Consider the following 13,441-nt stretch of genomic DNA (forward strand, 5'->3'; position numbering starts at 1 on the left):
GAGCATTGTTCTTTACGCCTAAACATAGTTTGATAGATCAACTATATTTGTGTTGACTATCGGGTAATGGTGTCCAAAATTTATGGTCAAATCTTTGCATTTAATGATATTTAACTTAAATAGTTTCCCAAACAAATAATTTTTGTTTTATTTAGCATCGTTCTTTGCGCCTGATCATCGTTCTTCGTGTTGACTACCGAGTAATAGTGTCCAAAATTTCTATTTTAACCTAGCTATGTCGATCAGCTTAAATAATGACGTAAATTTAAATATATTTAATTAAATTTTTTATTTGTTCTCTCACATTCCTTATAATAGTTTTGGTAATTTGGATTACAGATGACACCCTGGAACCTTAACACAACAGAAAAAAAATGCATGATAACTAAGAGAACTCAAGAATGATTTTTCATCCCCTCGTCATTTTCAGGAAACATCTCTCCTCAGCTGAAGACAATAGAGACAAATGTAGCCTTAAAGAACACATGACTCACTTTTTCCCATTTCCTCAAAATCTTCAAAGGATAATCTCTCTCTCACACAATTTGGCTTAACTGCTAAGCAAAACATTGTCTTTTCGCATTAGTTATTTTATTATGGCCAAAAATCAAACACACTATATAAAGACTTAACATGCACCCATTTTTTTTCATCAAAAAAGCATATTTCTATTTAAACCTTCACAATTTCTACTTAATGGCTTTCAAAATTTCTACTTAACCCTTTGTATTTAATGATGTTTGACTTAGATAGTGGCCCAAACATATGGATAAGGTAATCCTAATGAGTGATGTGTGGTGATATGACTTTAAATACCATATTTTCAGATCTTGATCTAATTAGGTTAAATTAGTATGATGAGACGTTTTTCTTTTCTTATTCTTGAGCATTGTTCTTTACGCCTAAACATAGTTTGATAGATCAACTATATTTGTGTTGACTATCGGGTAATGGTGTCCAAAATTTATGTTCAAATCTTTGCATTTAATGATATTTAACTTAAATAGTTTCCTAAACAAATAATTTTTGTTTTATTTAGCATCGTTCTTTGTGCTTGATCATCGTTCTTTGTGTTGACTACCGAGTAATAGTGTCCAAAATTTCTATTTTAACCTAGCTATGTCGATCAGCTTAAATAATGACGTAAATTTAGCCCCTTGTCATGTTCTCATGGCTTCTCGGCTGAAGACAATAGAGACAAATGTAGCCTTAAAGAACCCATGACTCACTTTTCCCCATTTCCTCCAAATCTTCAAAGGTAATCTCTCTCTCACACACAATTTGGCTTAACTGCTAAGCGACACATTGTGTTTCACGCATTACTTATTGTATGATGGCCAAAGATCACACACTATATCAAGACTTAACATGCACCCAATTTTTTCATCAAAAAAGCATATTCCTCTTACCAAAATTTCCAAATTCAACGATGATCATCCACACTCTCCTCTTCGCCTCACTTCTCATATTCTCATTCATCGAGTCGAGCCGTGGAGGAAACAAAGATAGACTCTTCACTGAGCTCCAAAATTTACTCGAGGTCACCGCTAAACCCGTACAAGATGTCATAGGTTTGTGAATTTGTCTTGCCCTTTTTTTATAAATCAAACTCTCTATTACCTAGGCTTTAAACTAATAAAATTGACCATATTTGGGATATGTTACCTATTTAATTTATTTTAGAAATCGTTATTTCCATATATGTATCTCTCCATCCTTTTTCATCAACATGCACCCAGTTTTTTTCATAAAAAAAGCATAGTCCTTTTACCAAAATTTTAAAATTCAATGATGGCCATCCACACTCTCCTCTTCGCCTAACTTCTCATATTATCATTCATTCTTTACTTATTCTTAAGCATTGTTCTTTACGCCTAAACATAGTTTGATAGATATACTATGTTTGTGTTGACTACCGAGTAATAGTGTCCAAAATTTATGTTTAATTAGGTGTAATTCGTACAATAATACGTTTATTTATTTATTTTTGAGCATCGTTCTTCATGTCTGAAGATAGTTTTATAGGTCAACTATGTTTGTGTCGACTACCGAGTAATGACGTTCGAAATTTTTAACTTAAACTTTTGTATTTAATGATGTTTGATTGAGATAGTGGTCCAAACATATGGATAATGTAATCCTAATGAATGATGTGTGGTGATATGACTTTAAATACCGTATTTTCAGATCTTGATCTAACTAGGTTAAATTTGTATGATGAGACGTTTTTCTTTTCTTATTCTTGAGCATTGTTCTTTACGCCTAAACATAGTTTGATAGATCAGTTATGTTTGTTTTGACTACCGAGTAATGGTGTCTCAAAATTTATGTTCAGATCTTTGCATTTAATGATATTTGACTTAAATAGTGTTCCAAACAAATAATTTTTGTTTTATTTAGCATCGTTCTTTGTGTCTGATCATCGTTCTTCGTGTTGACTACCGAGTAATAGTGTCCAAAAGTTCTATTTTGACCTAGCTGTGTCGATAACTTAAATAATGACGTAAATTTTAAAAATATTTAATTAAAAATTTTATTTGTTCTCTCACATTCCTTATAATTGTTTTGGTAATTTGGATTACAAATGACACCTTGGAACTTTAGCACAACAGAAAGAAAAAATGAATGATAACAAGGAGAACTCAAGACGGACTTTTCATCCCTTCGTCGTGTTTAGGAAACATCGCTCCTTAGCTGAAGACAATAGAGACAAATGTAGCCTTAAAGAACACATGACTCATTTTTCTCCATTTCCTCAAAATTTTCAAAGGGTAATCTCTCTCTCACTCAATTTGGCTTAACTTCTAAGCCAAACATTGTCTTTCTCGCATTACTTATTTTATGATGGCCAAAGATCACACACTATATAAAGACTTAACATGCACCCAGTTTTTTTCATCAAAAAAGCATATTCCTCTTACCAAAATTTCAAAATTCAACGATGGCCATTCACACTCTCCTCTTCGCCTCACTTCTCATATTTTCACTCATCCCTTCGAGCCGTGAAGGAAATAAAGGTAGACTCTTCAGTGTGCTCCAAAATTCACTCGATGTCACCGGTAAGCCCGTACAAGATGGCGTAGGTTTGTGAATTTGTCTTACCCTTTTTTTTATAAATCAAACTCTCTATTAGCTAGGTTTTAAACTAGAGAATTGACCATACTTTACCTATTTAATTTATTTTAAAAATCGTTATTTCCATTTATGTATCTCTCCATCTTTTTTAAAATGACTTGGGCCACTAATACATTTATAATAAATAAAATTATACATCTATCTATCGATCTATACTATTATTTGGTACTCATGTATTTCTTTAGTTCTGGAAGCCGGAAAAGATATGGTGACAATTAAATGGAAGCTAAAGTCGTCGGGCAAAGTAGATGCCGATGCTACTTTCAAGACAATCCAAGTCAAGCTTTGTTACGCACCAATCAGCCAAGTTGATAGACCGTGGCGCAAGACTCACAACGAGCTCTTTAAGGACAAAACCTGCCCTCACGAGATTGTGTCCAAGCCATATGACAAGACCCCTCAGTCACTTGATTGGACCGTCGATCTCGATATCCCCACTGGAACCTACTTCGTACGTGCCTATGGAATTGATGGAGATGGCCAAGAAGTAGCATACGGGCAGAGCTCGGACGAGGGAAGGACGAAAAATCTCTTTAGCGTTCAGGCTATTAGTGGTGGACACGTGTCGCTCGACATAGCATCCATATTGTTCAGCGTCTTCTCCGTTGTTTCTCTGTTAGTCTTCTTTGTCAAGGAGAAGAAGAAGGCCAAGTTAGAGCAAAGGGAGTGAGTGGATTAATAGCGATGGCCATATATATTTCATTGCATATTATAGAATAAAGATAAAAGTTCTCCTCAAGATCTTTTCATTCCACACAATTTATCTTAATTTATCTTAGAATATATATAATTAACCTCGTTCACTTGTGAACAATAAACATAAAGAAAAAGTTCTAGTCAATTATTTGGCATCAAACCTGGTATCATAGCCAAGACTAGTAAAATGGATGAAGAATTTTTGTTTGTTGGTTGGATCAAGTCACGACCAGCTCTAGCCCTCTATAATCAATCAACTTGGTGCTGCAGAACCCAAATTATATGAAATATTTTATGGGAGTTAACTTAGGGTTAAGGAAAAGTCATTTGGTATATTAATGGTGAAGAAGATACCGAAGACTTCTACAGTTCTACTCAGAATAGAATTGGATTAAACAACTTGTTACAGAGATTTAATAAATTTTATGGTCATCTCTTATCTAATTCGGTCACAAATATTTTATTGGGTTGTGATATATAATATATCGCACACTATCTACAAGTAACAAGAAGCCACACTTTCGAGTTACTCGAGACTTTGTAGAATAAAAACGCACATATTCACAAATTCGGTTTTTAACGAATAAAGAGATGCCAAGTAATTTGCTTAATGATCTAGAGTACACAAACGATGTATATATATTATGATTCGTTCAAACTATATACAATATAATTTAACATTTAACCAAAAAAAGAAAAAAAAAACTATACAGTACCATTTTTTTTTTTTTAATCTTCTAGTTTCAAACTTTTAATTTTTAATTTTAATCATAGCCATCATTTTAGTCTTAATCATAACACCAATTTCTTCAAGTCTGTTTTCATTTATTATTATTATTCTTACTTTTCATTTTCAACAATTAACCTGAAAATTTCAGTGTATTATTAATTTATTATTGCGAAAAAATACTAAAAGGGAGCTGGGGAATCCCGCCTATTCCCGGAGGAAAGGGAATAATCTAAAAATTGAAATTGAGAAATTTCTCTCTCTCAGCCTTTTTCCCCAAATCCAGAGAGAGAGAGAGAGAGAACACACACACAACGAGCACGAGCATGAGCACTCCCATGGAGATTGCCGAGCAAAACCCTATGCTTGAGGAGGATACGATTACTCTTCCCAACGCTTCCATGGATGTCTCCTCTCACCAAATTCACACTGTATCAACGACTATCCCGGAGCAAACAGCCGTCGCAGAGCCAATCGCTACACCCAATCCTCCTCCTCCGCTTCCTCCTCCTCCTTGCCTCCACGAGAACAAATTTCTCGTATCTGGTACTCCCAATTCTCCTTCCTCTCGCTTTTGGATTCGATTATAGTTTATGAAAATTCATCCTCTTTCAAATCTCTGTGTTTCTCTCTCTAGTGGAGGTCTGCTTAAAGCCTTCAAGCACGGCTCGTCTCGAGGATGTGCAGAGAGCTGTTGAACGGTCGGTTTGTTATTATCACATTTTCTTTTTGTGCTTCTATTCTAGTGGAGGAGTTCTGATTGGAATAGCTTCTTGTGTCTGTTGTTTCATTTTTAATTGGTTTTAATTGGGGGAATAGTTTTGTGTTTGCTCTAGGATGCTTGAAAATAGGAGCATGAGCTATGCAGATGGACTTGTATTGATACCTGCAGACGACTTGTTTCTTGTTCAAAATGTGCAAAGGATATGCATTTGTGATACAGGTATTGTTTCAGATTTTGTAAGGATTTCGCATTTCATGCTATAGGATAGTTATGAAAGTTTTAGTGTTGCTAATATCAGGTTGGATGTTACTGATATTTTTGCCTCTTGTATCTAGAGGAATGGGTGAAAAACAATGATGTTCTCTTGTTCTGGCAAGTGAAGCCAGTTGTCCACGCCTTTCAGGTTATATGCAAACCTCTGATTATGTTAGATAGGCAGTCAACTTTGTTTTGTCTAGGTATCGTCCATACAGATCATGACTTGTTGTATAATTACATCCAGCTCACTGAAGAAGGACCATGTGAGGACTTGTGCGCTGATGGACAACCTGCTAGCTTTAATGAATGGATTCTACCTGCAAAAGAGTTTGATGGCTTATGGGAAAGGTCTGTCTAGAAGTATAGTCTTGCCCTCGTTAGAAAGCAGTAATGGCTCTGAAACAGTTTATTCAGTGGTTGATCTTTTTGTTGTGTAGCCTAATATATGAATCTGGACTCAAGCAAAGGTTACTACGTTACGCTGCAAGTGCGTTGCTGTTCACGCAGAAGGGTGTAAATCCAAATCTCGTTTCATGGAATAGGTGAGGGAAGTTTGCATATTTTGCAGTACATGCTATTCTCCCAACTTACCTAGCAATTCTTATTTATGTTTGCTTCTGTTCGAACATCATGAGATTGTTATGCAAAACTTCAGATAACTGAGTTGCTTAAAAAGCTGAATTTGTTTCATGCGGTTTTGTTTGTTCTTTTGGTGTCTAAAGTCTGATATTTTCCTTTCTTGTGCCCTGATTTTAACTATCTAGCCTTCATGATTTGTTGAAAATTTCTACAGGATTATTCTTTTGCACGGACCACCAGGGACTGGCAAAACATCTCTCTGCAAAGCGTTGGCTCAAAAGCTTTCAATTCGGTGCAACTCCAGGTCCTCTTCTGGAAAAATTGTTATTCCGTCATATTCATATATAAATCGACTGTAGTATCTTTCGTTATCTTTCTATTTTGATTTTGATTTATGTTTCCTCCATCAGATATCCACATTGCCAGTTGATTGAAGTCAATGCTCACTCTCTATTTAGTAAATGGTTCTCTGAAAGTGGCAAGCTGGTATGATTCAAAATTGTCCTTTCTTTAGCTCTTGTCTTATGTTTTCCCTTTAGCATGCATTTAACACAGTAGATTTGTTCAACAAGCTGACTTTGTACTCATGGATTATTCCATGTTTAAGTAGTGATATCATAAGCTTCACTAACAGTTGTATAGTTATCGGACCTATCTTGTGATAAAAACTATATTGGAATATTATGTTATTCTCAGTATGTCTACCAATTCCATAATATAGGTTGCCAAGCTTTTCCAGAAAATCCAAGAGATGGTGGAGGAAGATGGCAATTTAGTATTTGTTTTGATCGGTGAGTTATGATTTTATCATGGAATTATATGGTTGCAGGCTTATTTATCCCGTCAGGCCTGAGATTATTTTTCCTGCAGATGAAGTTGAAAGTCTTGCTGCTGCTAGAAAAGCGGCTTTGTCTGGCTCAGAACCTTCAGATTCTATCCGGGTACTCCAACTAACTTCTAAATTTCATATGCACCTAGTCTTTGCGAAGGAATTGATTCTTAATCCTAGAAGACCAAATCTTCCTATGTACTTTGCAGGTTGTGAATGCACTACTCACCCAAATGGACAAATTGAAATCTGCACCGAATGTGATCATCCTTACAACATCAAATATAACTACTGCTATTGGTAAGCTGGTTTCCCATTTTGATCCTGTCGTAGCCTCATGCTTTTTACTCTTATATTAGTCCTTATTTTCATCCGGATGATCTCAGCACTAAGTTCGCAATAGAATTATGACTTTGACTTGCTACTATATAAATGCTTTACCTTCTCAGTTCTCAGTCTCTCTGAACTGTGTTCCTCATTCAGATTGGTGAGATTTCACACATCAATATTCTTGTTACAGATGTTGCTTTTGTGGATCGAGCCGACATAAAAGCTTATGTTGGGCCTCCAACTCTTCATGTTCGTTATGAAATATTAAGGTCTTGTGTTGAGGAATTAATAAGTAAAGGGATCATCTCAAGTTTCCAGGTACCACATAAGAGCACCCCATACACGTTTCTAATTCCATCGTTTCCTGTTAACACTGAAGGAGGAGAAATTATATCTTACAAGCTTCATGAATCTTGGTATAGGGCTGTGATGGATTCTCTATTCCAAGCTTTTCAAGTTTGAAAGAAAAGGCAAATGAAAGTGAGGTTCATGATACAAATTCAGTTCCCTGGTTCTGTAAACAGCTGATAGAAGCTGCAAAAGGGTGTGAGGTCAGTCTTTGGGAAAACTTTTATACTGATTGTAGAGTAGTGACAAAAACCTGAGAATACTCTGAAAAAACTGAGTATGATTCAGATCAACTTCTTAATGTGCAGGGTTTAAGTGGGAGATCACTGAGGAAACTTCCGTTTTTAGCGCACGCAGCACTTGCAGATCCATATAGCCATGATCCAAGTGAGTTCTTGTGTACAATGATAGAAACAGCTAAGAGAGAGAAGTCTGAACTGCCTGAATGAACTTTTTTTTTTAGTGAGGTCATAAACAAATAGCAATGGAAATGGTTTATTCAGAAAAGTGTTAAGCTAATTATTGATTTATGCATCTCTTCATCATCTCAAATTATGCATCTGTTTCACCTTCTATTTTAATTTTGGCATAAACTAAATAGAAGGTTGGGCTCAAATGTAGAGTTAGTATCTCAATGTTGAGGAGAGAGACTCTCTCTCAGAAGGTTTCTTCTACCTCCCTATGGAAAAGCTTTTAAGATCCTCCTTCTGTGATTGAATCAAACAAAAAAATGTTTAATGGGGCATCTCCTTAACCACTAGCCATTTTGTTTTGGAAAGTTTCCACACTACTCACTTAGGTGACCCAATCATTGAGTTGACACTATCAACATTGAATTGGTTTTTTGCTTTATTCGTCTCTTCTGCCAAGCTTGTTGCTAGAATGCTAGACTTTAGGGGTTGTTTTGTATTTGATTGAATAGAGAATTCATGCTTCTAACCAAGTCTGGAGATCTATCAAAATATTTTGTTTTGATAATAATTATGCAGTTTTATATTTTGAGTAGCAGTTTACATAGATACTAACACTAATCAAAAGAAGCCAAGTCCTCTGATTTTTTTTTTTTTACAATAAAGTAATCTGATTTGTTATATATACACTTTCATTCTTGTCAAAGTCATCTGAAAATCTGAAGGCTAAGAAAAAACAGGCATGAAAATAAATAATAAAACAAAGAAAAAAAAAAGGAAGAGACAAGACAGAGCTGAGTAGATTCGAACAAGAAACGTAAGGCTGACATTAAACCTGACATAATAAAGCTTGGATCCCCAAAAAGTCCAATATGGAGATGAAGAAGAGAGATGAGGAAGAAACGAGAGGCTAAAGATGATAAGGAAGAAGAAGAAGATGAGAAGAAGAAGAGAGTAGAATTGATGAAGGCAGCTGCACAGGCTTGGCTCAGCCACTCCCAAACCTCTAAACACACGGTTTTAGAGTTCGAGGCGCAGAGGAAGCACGCTTTTATCAAAGGCAAAGCTTCACGTTTCAAAACGGAGGCCTTGTCCACAAAGCATCATCCGTCGTTTTTGGATTGGGAATTTGGACAGTCGCTGTGGGATCCTTACGAGATTATTTCGGTCTCTAAGAAATTGGAACGCGAACTCACTTTAGAAGAACAAACCTTCAAGAAGAAGAAGAAAAATAGCCTTCGAAGTTTGTTCAGTCTTTCTTCTTCAAGGAGATTTTAACAAACCCATTATGGTTACTCCCTTCAAACTTGTAAATTGTTCTAAAAAAAAAACGTGAAATCAATTATTAGTGTCTTAATTATATTGTCCATTGGTTTTGCTCACAGTTGTATTCCGCACCACAATCACATCCTCAAAACAAGGTTTTCAATGGTTGCAACTTGCAACAGATAGATATAATAGCAAAGTTTTTATCAATAAAGCCAATCATCATGACTGATTGGCTAATTGCCATGCCAGTGTTTCCAACCAAGCAGAGTGAACATGTGACATTATCGAGAAAGATGAGCTTCTAAATGCATATACAACACATGTCGCAGAAGAATTAAATAGACTGAACCATTCCTTCAACTAAAATAGAGCTGCAGAATGACATAACCAAATCGAAATAACTAAATGGAAATAAAAGTAGGTAAAACTCCACGTCTTATATAAATAGTAATATCATTCAACACCCAAAAGGTCCAAAGCAAAGGAAGACACCATGTTGTGACGCAGCACGAAACCGAACTAGAGAGATCAGGTTTTATTTATTTATAATAACATAATAATTATTCCTGATAGATTAGATAGATAGGTAGAGTTGCCAGAATTATTATTAAGCCTCCTTCTCCCCTGTGAGGAGATCCATTACCACACCTTTGATGCTTCCATTGTTCTTCTTCAGCAGTCTCTTGTTTGTTACATCATCACAGAAGCCCTGCAAAATCACAACATTTTCAACATTCCAATCTCTGTTTACCAAACTGTTAAATTCACAAAGTGCAGACACACTTACCATTTCCTGAAGCTCCTCTAGGATAGGATCCCACTCGCTAACTCCACAAAGCGCATCAACAGATTGCTCCAAATTGTATTCGTTGTCCCTCAAGATCTCCTTGTTCAAATCTATCTCCTTGAAACCCATTTCCTCGAGCTCCTTGAGCATGGTTATCTCAACGTCATTCTTTTCCAAATCCTCTTGAAGAGGAACTGGGATGTCTTTTGTAGATGAAGAACCACCAGGCAAGATCTCAACAGCAGGAATACTTGGGAACTCCACCATGTTAAATGATGAGGATGAAGATGAAGGAGAATGACTTTGAGGGATAGCAGGATGAACTTCACCAACCAGCAGGTTTTCTTTTTCCGGGATATGTGGTTCACCAACTTCTCCCTCTATATCAGCATCTTTCTTTGTCCCGGGATTGACATTGGAGCTGCCAGGTTGAGCTGACTCACAATTCATCATCCCTGTAAATTCGCTTGAAAAATTTTCATCAGGGGAGGGGGAGGCATTCAAGTTCAGTCCATGAAACTCATTCACAACAGTATTCTTCAGGGATGCATCAACCTAACCATGCAAAAAAAGAAAAATGGTATTGAGAACATTTCATAGAGTCAAAGAATCAAGGAAAGAAGGAGCACAGAAGTAGAAAGTACATGTATCAACACCCAAACACGTTGCCCAAACTTATCACCATCAGAGGAAGCCATTCTCCAATAAGAATTGTATCGGCCAGGTGACTGTGGTGCAATAAAATCAACTTTAACATCAAGCTCACCATTGATAGGCACACCCCCCTCTGGAATCTGCCATAAGTGTAAAAATAAACAAGCAATTAGTATTATATACACAAACAGCTATTCTCACGGTGTAGAGAAGACGCTAACTCAACGGCGTGTAATTGAAACAACAATTGATCTGTTGTTAGTGGAAAGATCAAGAGAAGAAAAAAACACGAGAACTAAGGAAATAATTTATAACCTGTAAATCAACAGACAACGAGTTGCTGAATCTGTCCCCACCGATCCAGACAATCTGTGTGCCACGAGGCCACACGAACGAACCATTGTTCCTCATTTTCCAGATCTTAGTGAATGGAGCGGATGGAGCAACAACTGTTCCATCAAGTACATTCACATCAAGGACAAAGCGACTGTCTAGTCTAGGCCGGGTACACTTGAAGTGCAAACCTCCATAGGTTGGACGGTCCAGCCAAGGATTTGACATCTATAAGGAAAAAAAAGAAAGATAAGATTGCAACATAGGTATCAGAGAGAGACACATAAGATAAACAAGAAGAAAAGGAATCTCAAACATAGGAGAAGAGTAATACTTGGGCACGGTGTTTGAAAGGATGCATATGTTGAAATGATACGGGCTTATCCATTCTTGTGTAATCCCCCTCATTACCCATCACCGAAAAGCAGATGTTGCAAAGATCATAGTCTTCCTTACTGCAAAATATTCACCAGAGAAACAAATAAGCACAATTAAGTTCTAACATGTCTATAGTCACTACAATAGTAAGTAAGAGATGTCCTTACACCATCGATTTAAATCTAGGCCCAGTTATAGGAAGAACTCCACATCCATCACAACGGATGCCCTTATGGAATACACCCAATGAGGTCCAGTAATCACCGTTGGTGTTCTTTTTAGAATGGCATCCACGACGAGCATGCTTGTTGAAGTTAACAGGAAAACGAGAAGAGTCATTCACGGTACTGCCACTAAAGGGACACTCGTTGAAACTAGCACCCAGTCCAGAAGAGGTTGGCACATGACCAGAAGTCTTTGAATGAGAGGGTTCAGTCATATTAGCAGGTTTCTTTCCGGTCTGGGTCCTCTCACCAGCGGAAGGAACATCCCTGCTCAGGGAAGGGCCTGAAGAACCAGGCTTCGGAACAGGGGAGTCCTGAGGAATTGAGAGCTGCCCTAGCTTTGAGATGCAATCAAGCATCTCACCAACAACAGGACTAGAAGTTGCAGCTTTGGATGCAAGGTCCATATACACCTTCGATATGGTATCACGCATAGGGTTAGGCACAGCCATCAGAACATCATTTAAACCCTTTTGGATTTTGGAAACCGGGTTCTGACTGTTGGGAATACCGGAAGGTGTCGAACTCCCACTACTCTCAGGAGCAACAGGGTTAGCAGGGAAGCCAGTCTTCAAGAGCACATTGATCTTCAAGAACTTAAGACGCTGATTTGTAACATCAAACAGATCGTTGTCATCAACGAGAGCCACCACGTCACCATCCTCATCAGAGTAAGTCAGAGAAAAATCAGCATTAACAGAGAGGTCAAAAAGTGAAGCGATCTTCTCCTTGAGACCAGCAATGTCAAGATCAAGCTGTCCATTAGCTTTAACGGGCACCCTGAAACGCCTAAGCACACCTCCATAGCACACCTGTATGGATCCACAAACAAAAATAGTATCAGTTGAATGAAATAAACTAACCTATGCAACATCAGGTTGTTACAGTAAGAGAAGCGATCCCAATCAAAACATCCAAATTAGAAAGAAAGAACATATAAAAGGCGATAGCGATCCCAATCAAACAACCTTGACACTGATTTGAAAAAACCAAATTACGGTTCCAAATACGATAACAATCCAAGTTTTAATCATTCCTAGGGTTTATAATTCGAATTAGACTTAAAATTGCAAAGACAACAGAGATAGAGCCGATCAATAGCGAAATTTAAAAACAAAAGGACCGATTACAAGCAACAATAAAGCTAACCTAGAACAAAGATAAAAAAAACATGAGAATCGAGACGATCGCACGGAGAAACACAAAGAATTACCGACAATTTACTGATAAAAAAAAAAAAAAGAGGAGAAGAAAAGTGTGACAAAAAAAAGAGAAAGAGAGAAAGGTTTGGCTAACCTTGACGACGAGTGCAGTAGCAGTAGACTCCATCGGATTCAAGCTGGAGAGAAGAGAATCAAAAAAAGGGGAAGCGCAAGGAAGAAGAAACCCTAATCGACGATTGCGAGAAGTAATCTCCAGAGAGAGAGAGAAACGAAAAGATTTATTGATTATGATGCAAAAGAAGCGTACCCGTAATCCGCTTATGGCTTTTAATGGAAGAACAGAAAAATAGCAGTTTTGATGCTGTTCATTTTTTATCTGCACTTAAACAACCAGAGGAATTTAGACCGTCGCGTTTATATATATATATATATATAATTATATATGCAGGAGGAGGATTCTCTTCTCTTGATTAATTAATTTAATTTAATAGATTTCTGACTTAGCCCACAAGATTTTGACTTTTCTGGTTACCACTGCCTTATCCACTAAGACATACCCCTTAAACCAACATCAATTATTCAATTCTATTAGATATT

General features: G+C 36.9%; 4 protein-coding genes across 7 annotated transcripts; 3 read left to right on the forward strand and 1 right to left on the reverse strand.

Annotated features, from left to right (window-relative positions):
* Nucleotides 1-1,211: 1,211 nt before the first annotated feature.
* On the forward strand, nucleotides 1,212-3,874 carry LOC104722511 (high-affinity nitrate transporter 3.2-like). 3 transcript variants are annotated; one of them, XM_087475195.1, is made up of 3 exons: nucleotides 1,353-1,571; nucleotides 2,605-3,083; nucleotides 3,321-3,874. In XM_087475195.1, the coding sequence occupies exons 2-3, from the start codon at nucleotides 2,942-2,944 to the stop codon at nucleotides 3,803-3,805; spliced, it is 627 nt and encodes a 208-aa protein (XP_087331321.1). In that variant the 5' UTR covers nucleotides 1,353-1,571; nucleotides 2,605-2,941; the 3' UTR covers nucleotides 3,806-3,874. The 3 variants fall into 3 exon arrangements, with proteins under 3 accessions (XP_010438980.2, XP_087331321.1, XP_010438982.1); XM_010440678.3 differs by lacking the exon at nucleotides 2,605-3,083 and having other exon boundaries at nucleotides 1,212-1,571; XM_010440680.2 differs by lacking the exon at nucleotides 1,353-1,571 and having other exon boundaries at nucleotides 2,810-3,059.
* Nucleotides 3,875-4,693: 819 nt separating this feature from the next.
* LOC147933753 (pachytene checkpoint protein 2 homolog) lies at nucleotides 4,694-9,396 on the forward strand. Its single transcript, XM_087475199.1, has 14 exons — nucleotides 4,694-5,104; nucleotides 5,196-5,259; nucleotides 5,395-5,501; nucleotides 5,618-5,685; nucleotides 5,785-5,888; nucleotides 5,978-6,082; nucleotides 6,334-6,423; nucleotides 6,530-6,605; nucleotides 6,841-6,910; nucleotides 6,990-7,060; nucleotides 7,158-7,248; nucleotides 7,469-7,596; nucleotides 7,701-7,829; nucleotides 7,935-9,396. Exons 1-14 carry the CDS (start codon nucleotides 4,885-4,887, stop codon nucleotides 8,073-8,075), a joined length of 1,464 nt encoding a protein of 487 aa, XP_087331325.1. The 5' UTR covers nucleotides 4,694-4,884; the 3' UTR covers nucleotides 8,076-9,396.
* Nucleotides 8,928-9,396, forward strand: LOC147933754 (uncharacterized). Its single transcript, XM_087475200.1, has one exon. The coding sequence runs from the start codon at nucleotides 8,928-8,930 to the stop codon at nucleotides 9,312-9,314; it is 387 nt and encodes a 128-aa protein (XP_087331326.1). The 3' UTR covers nucleotides 9,315-9,396.
* Nucleotides 9,397-9,723: 327 nt separating this feature from the next.
* On the reverse strand, nucleotides 9,724-13,380 carry LOC104722514 (protein NBR1 homolog). Of its 2 annotated transcripts, XM_087475197.1 has the most exons (8): nucleotides 13,152-13,380; nucleotides 12,978-13,020; nucleotides 11,625-12,493; nucleotides 11,414-11,534; nucleotides 11,062-11,307; nucleotides 10,737-10,886; nucleotides 10,093-10,647; nucleotides 9,724-10,014 (listed from the first exon to the last, which is right to left on the reverse strand). In XM_087475197.1, exons 2-8 carry the CDS (start codon nucleotides 13,008-13,010, stop codon nucleotides 9,913-9,915), a joined length of 2,076 nt encoding a protein of 691 aa, XP_087331323.1. In that variant the 5' UTR covers nucleotides 13,011-13,020; nucleotides 13,152-13,380; the 3' UTR covers nucleotides 9,724-9,912. The 2 variants fall into 2 exon arrangements, with proteins under 2 accessions (XP_087331323.1, XP_087331322.1); XM_087475196.1 differs by having other exon boundaries at nucleotides 12,978-13,330.
* Between the last annotated feature and the right edge of the window lie 61 nt (nucleotides 13,381-13,441).

The sequence above is a fragment of the Camelina sativa genome, chromosome 11 (genome assembly GCF_030686135.1).
Source record: "Camelina sativa cultivar CO46 ecotype springtype chromosome 11, ASM3068613v1".
Lineage (NCBI taxonomy): Eukaryota > Viridiplantae > Streptophyta > Magnoliopsida > Brassicales > Brassicaceae > Camelina > Camelina sativa.

Excerpts from the sequence above, each read along its gene's own strand:
- LOC104722514 (XM_087475197.1), bottom strand. The coding sequence starts at position 13,010 with ATGGAGTCTACTGCTACTGCACTCGTCGTCAAG. Across the intron at positions 12,494-12,977 it reads CTACTGCACTCGTCGTCAAG|GTGTGCTATGGAGGTGTGCT; the intron begins GTTAGCCAAACC and ends GGATCCATACAG. Across the intron at positions 10,015-10,092 it reads TAGAGGAGCTTCAGGAAATG|GGCTTCTGTGATGATGTAAC; the intron begins GTAAGTGTGTCT and ends GTGATTTTGCAG.
- LOC147933753 (XM_087475199.1), top strand. The coding sequence starts at position 4,885 with ATGAGCACTCCCATGGAGATTGCCGAGCAAAACCCTATGCTTGAGGAG. Across the intron at positions 5,105-5,195 it reads GAACAAATTTCTCGTATCTG|TGGAGGTCTGCTTAAAGCCT; the intron begins GTACTCCCAATT and ends TTCTCTCTCTAG. Across the intron at positions 6,911-6,989 it reads TTTAGTATTTGTTTTGATCG|ATGAAGTTGAAAGTCTTGCT; the intron begins GTGAGTTATGAT and ends TTTTTCCTGCAG.
- LOC104722511 (XM_010440678.3), top strand. The coding sequence starts at position 1,331 with ATGATGGCCAAAGATCACACACTATATCAAGACTTAACATGCACCCAA. Across the intron at positions 1,572-3,320 it reads ACCCGTACAAGATGTCATAG|TTCTGGAAGCCGGAAAAGAT; the intron begins GTTTGTGAATTT and ends GTATTTCTTTAG.
- LOC147933754 (XM_087475200.1), top strand. The coding sequence starts at position 8,928 with ATGAGGAAGAAACGAGAGGCTAAAGATGATAAGGAAGAAGAAGAAGAT.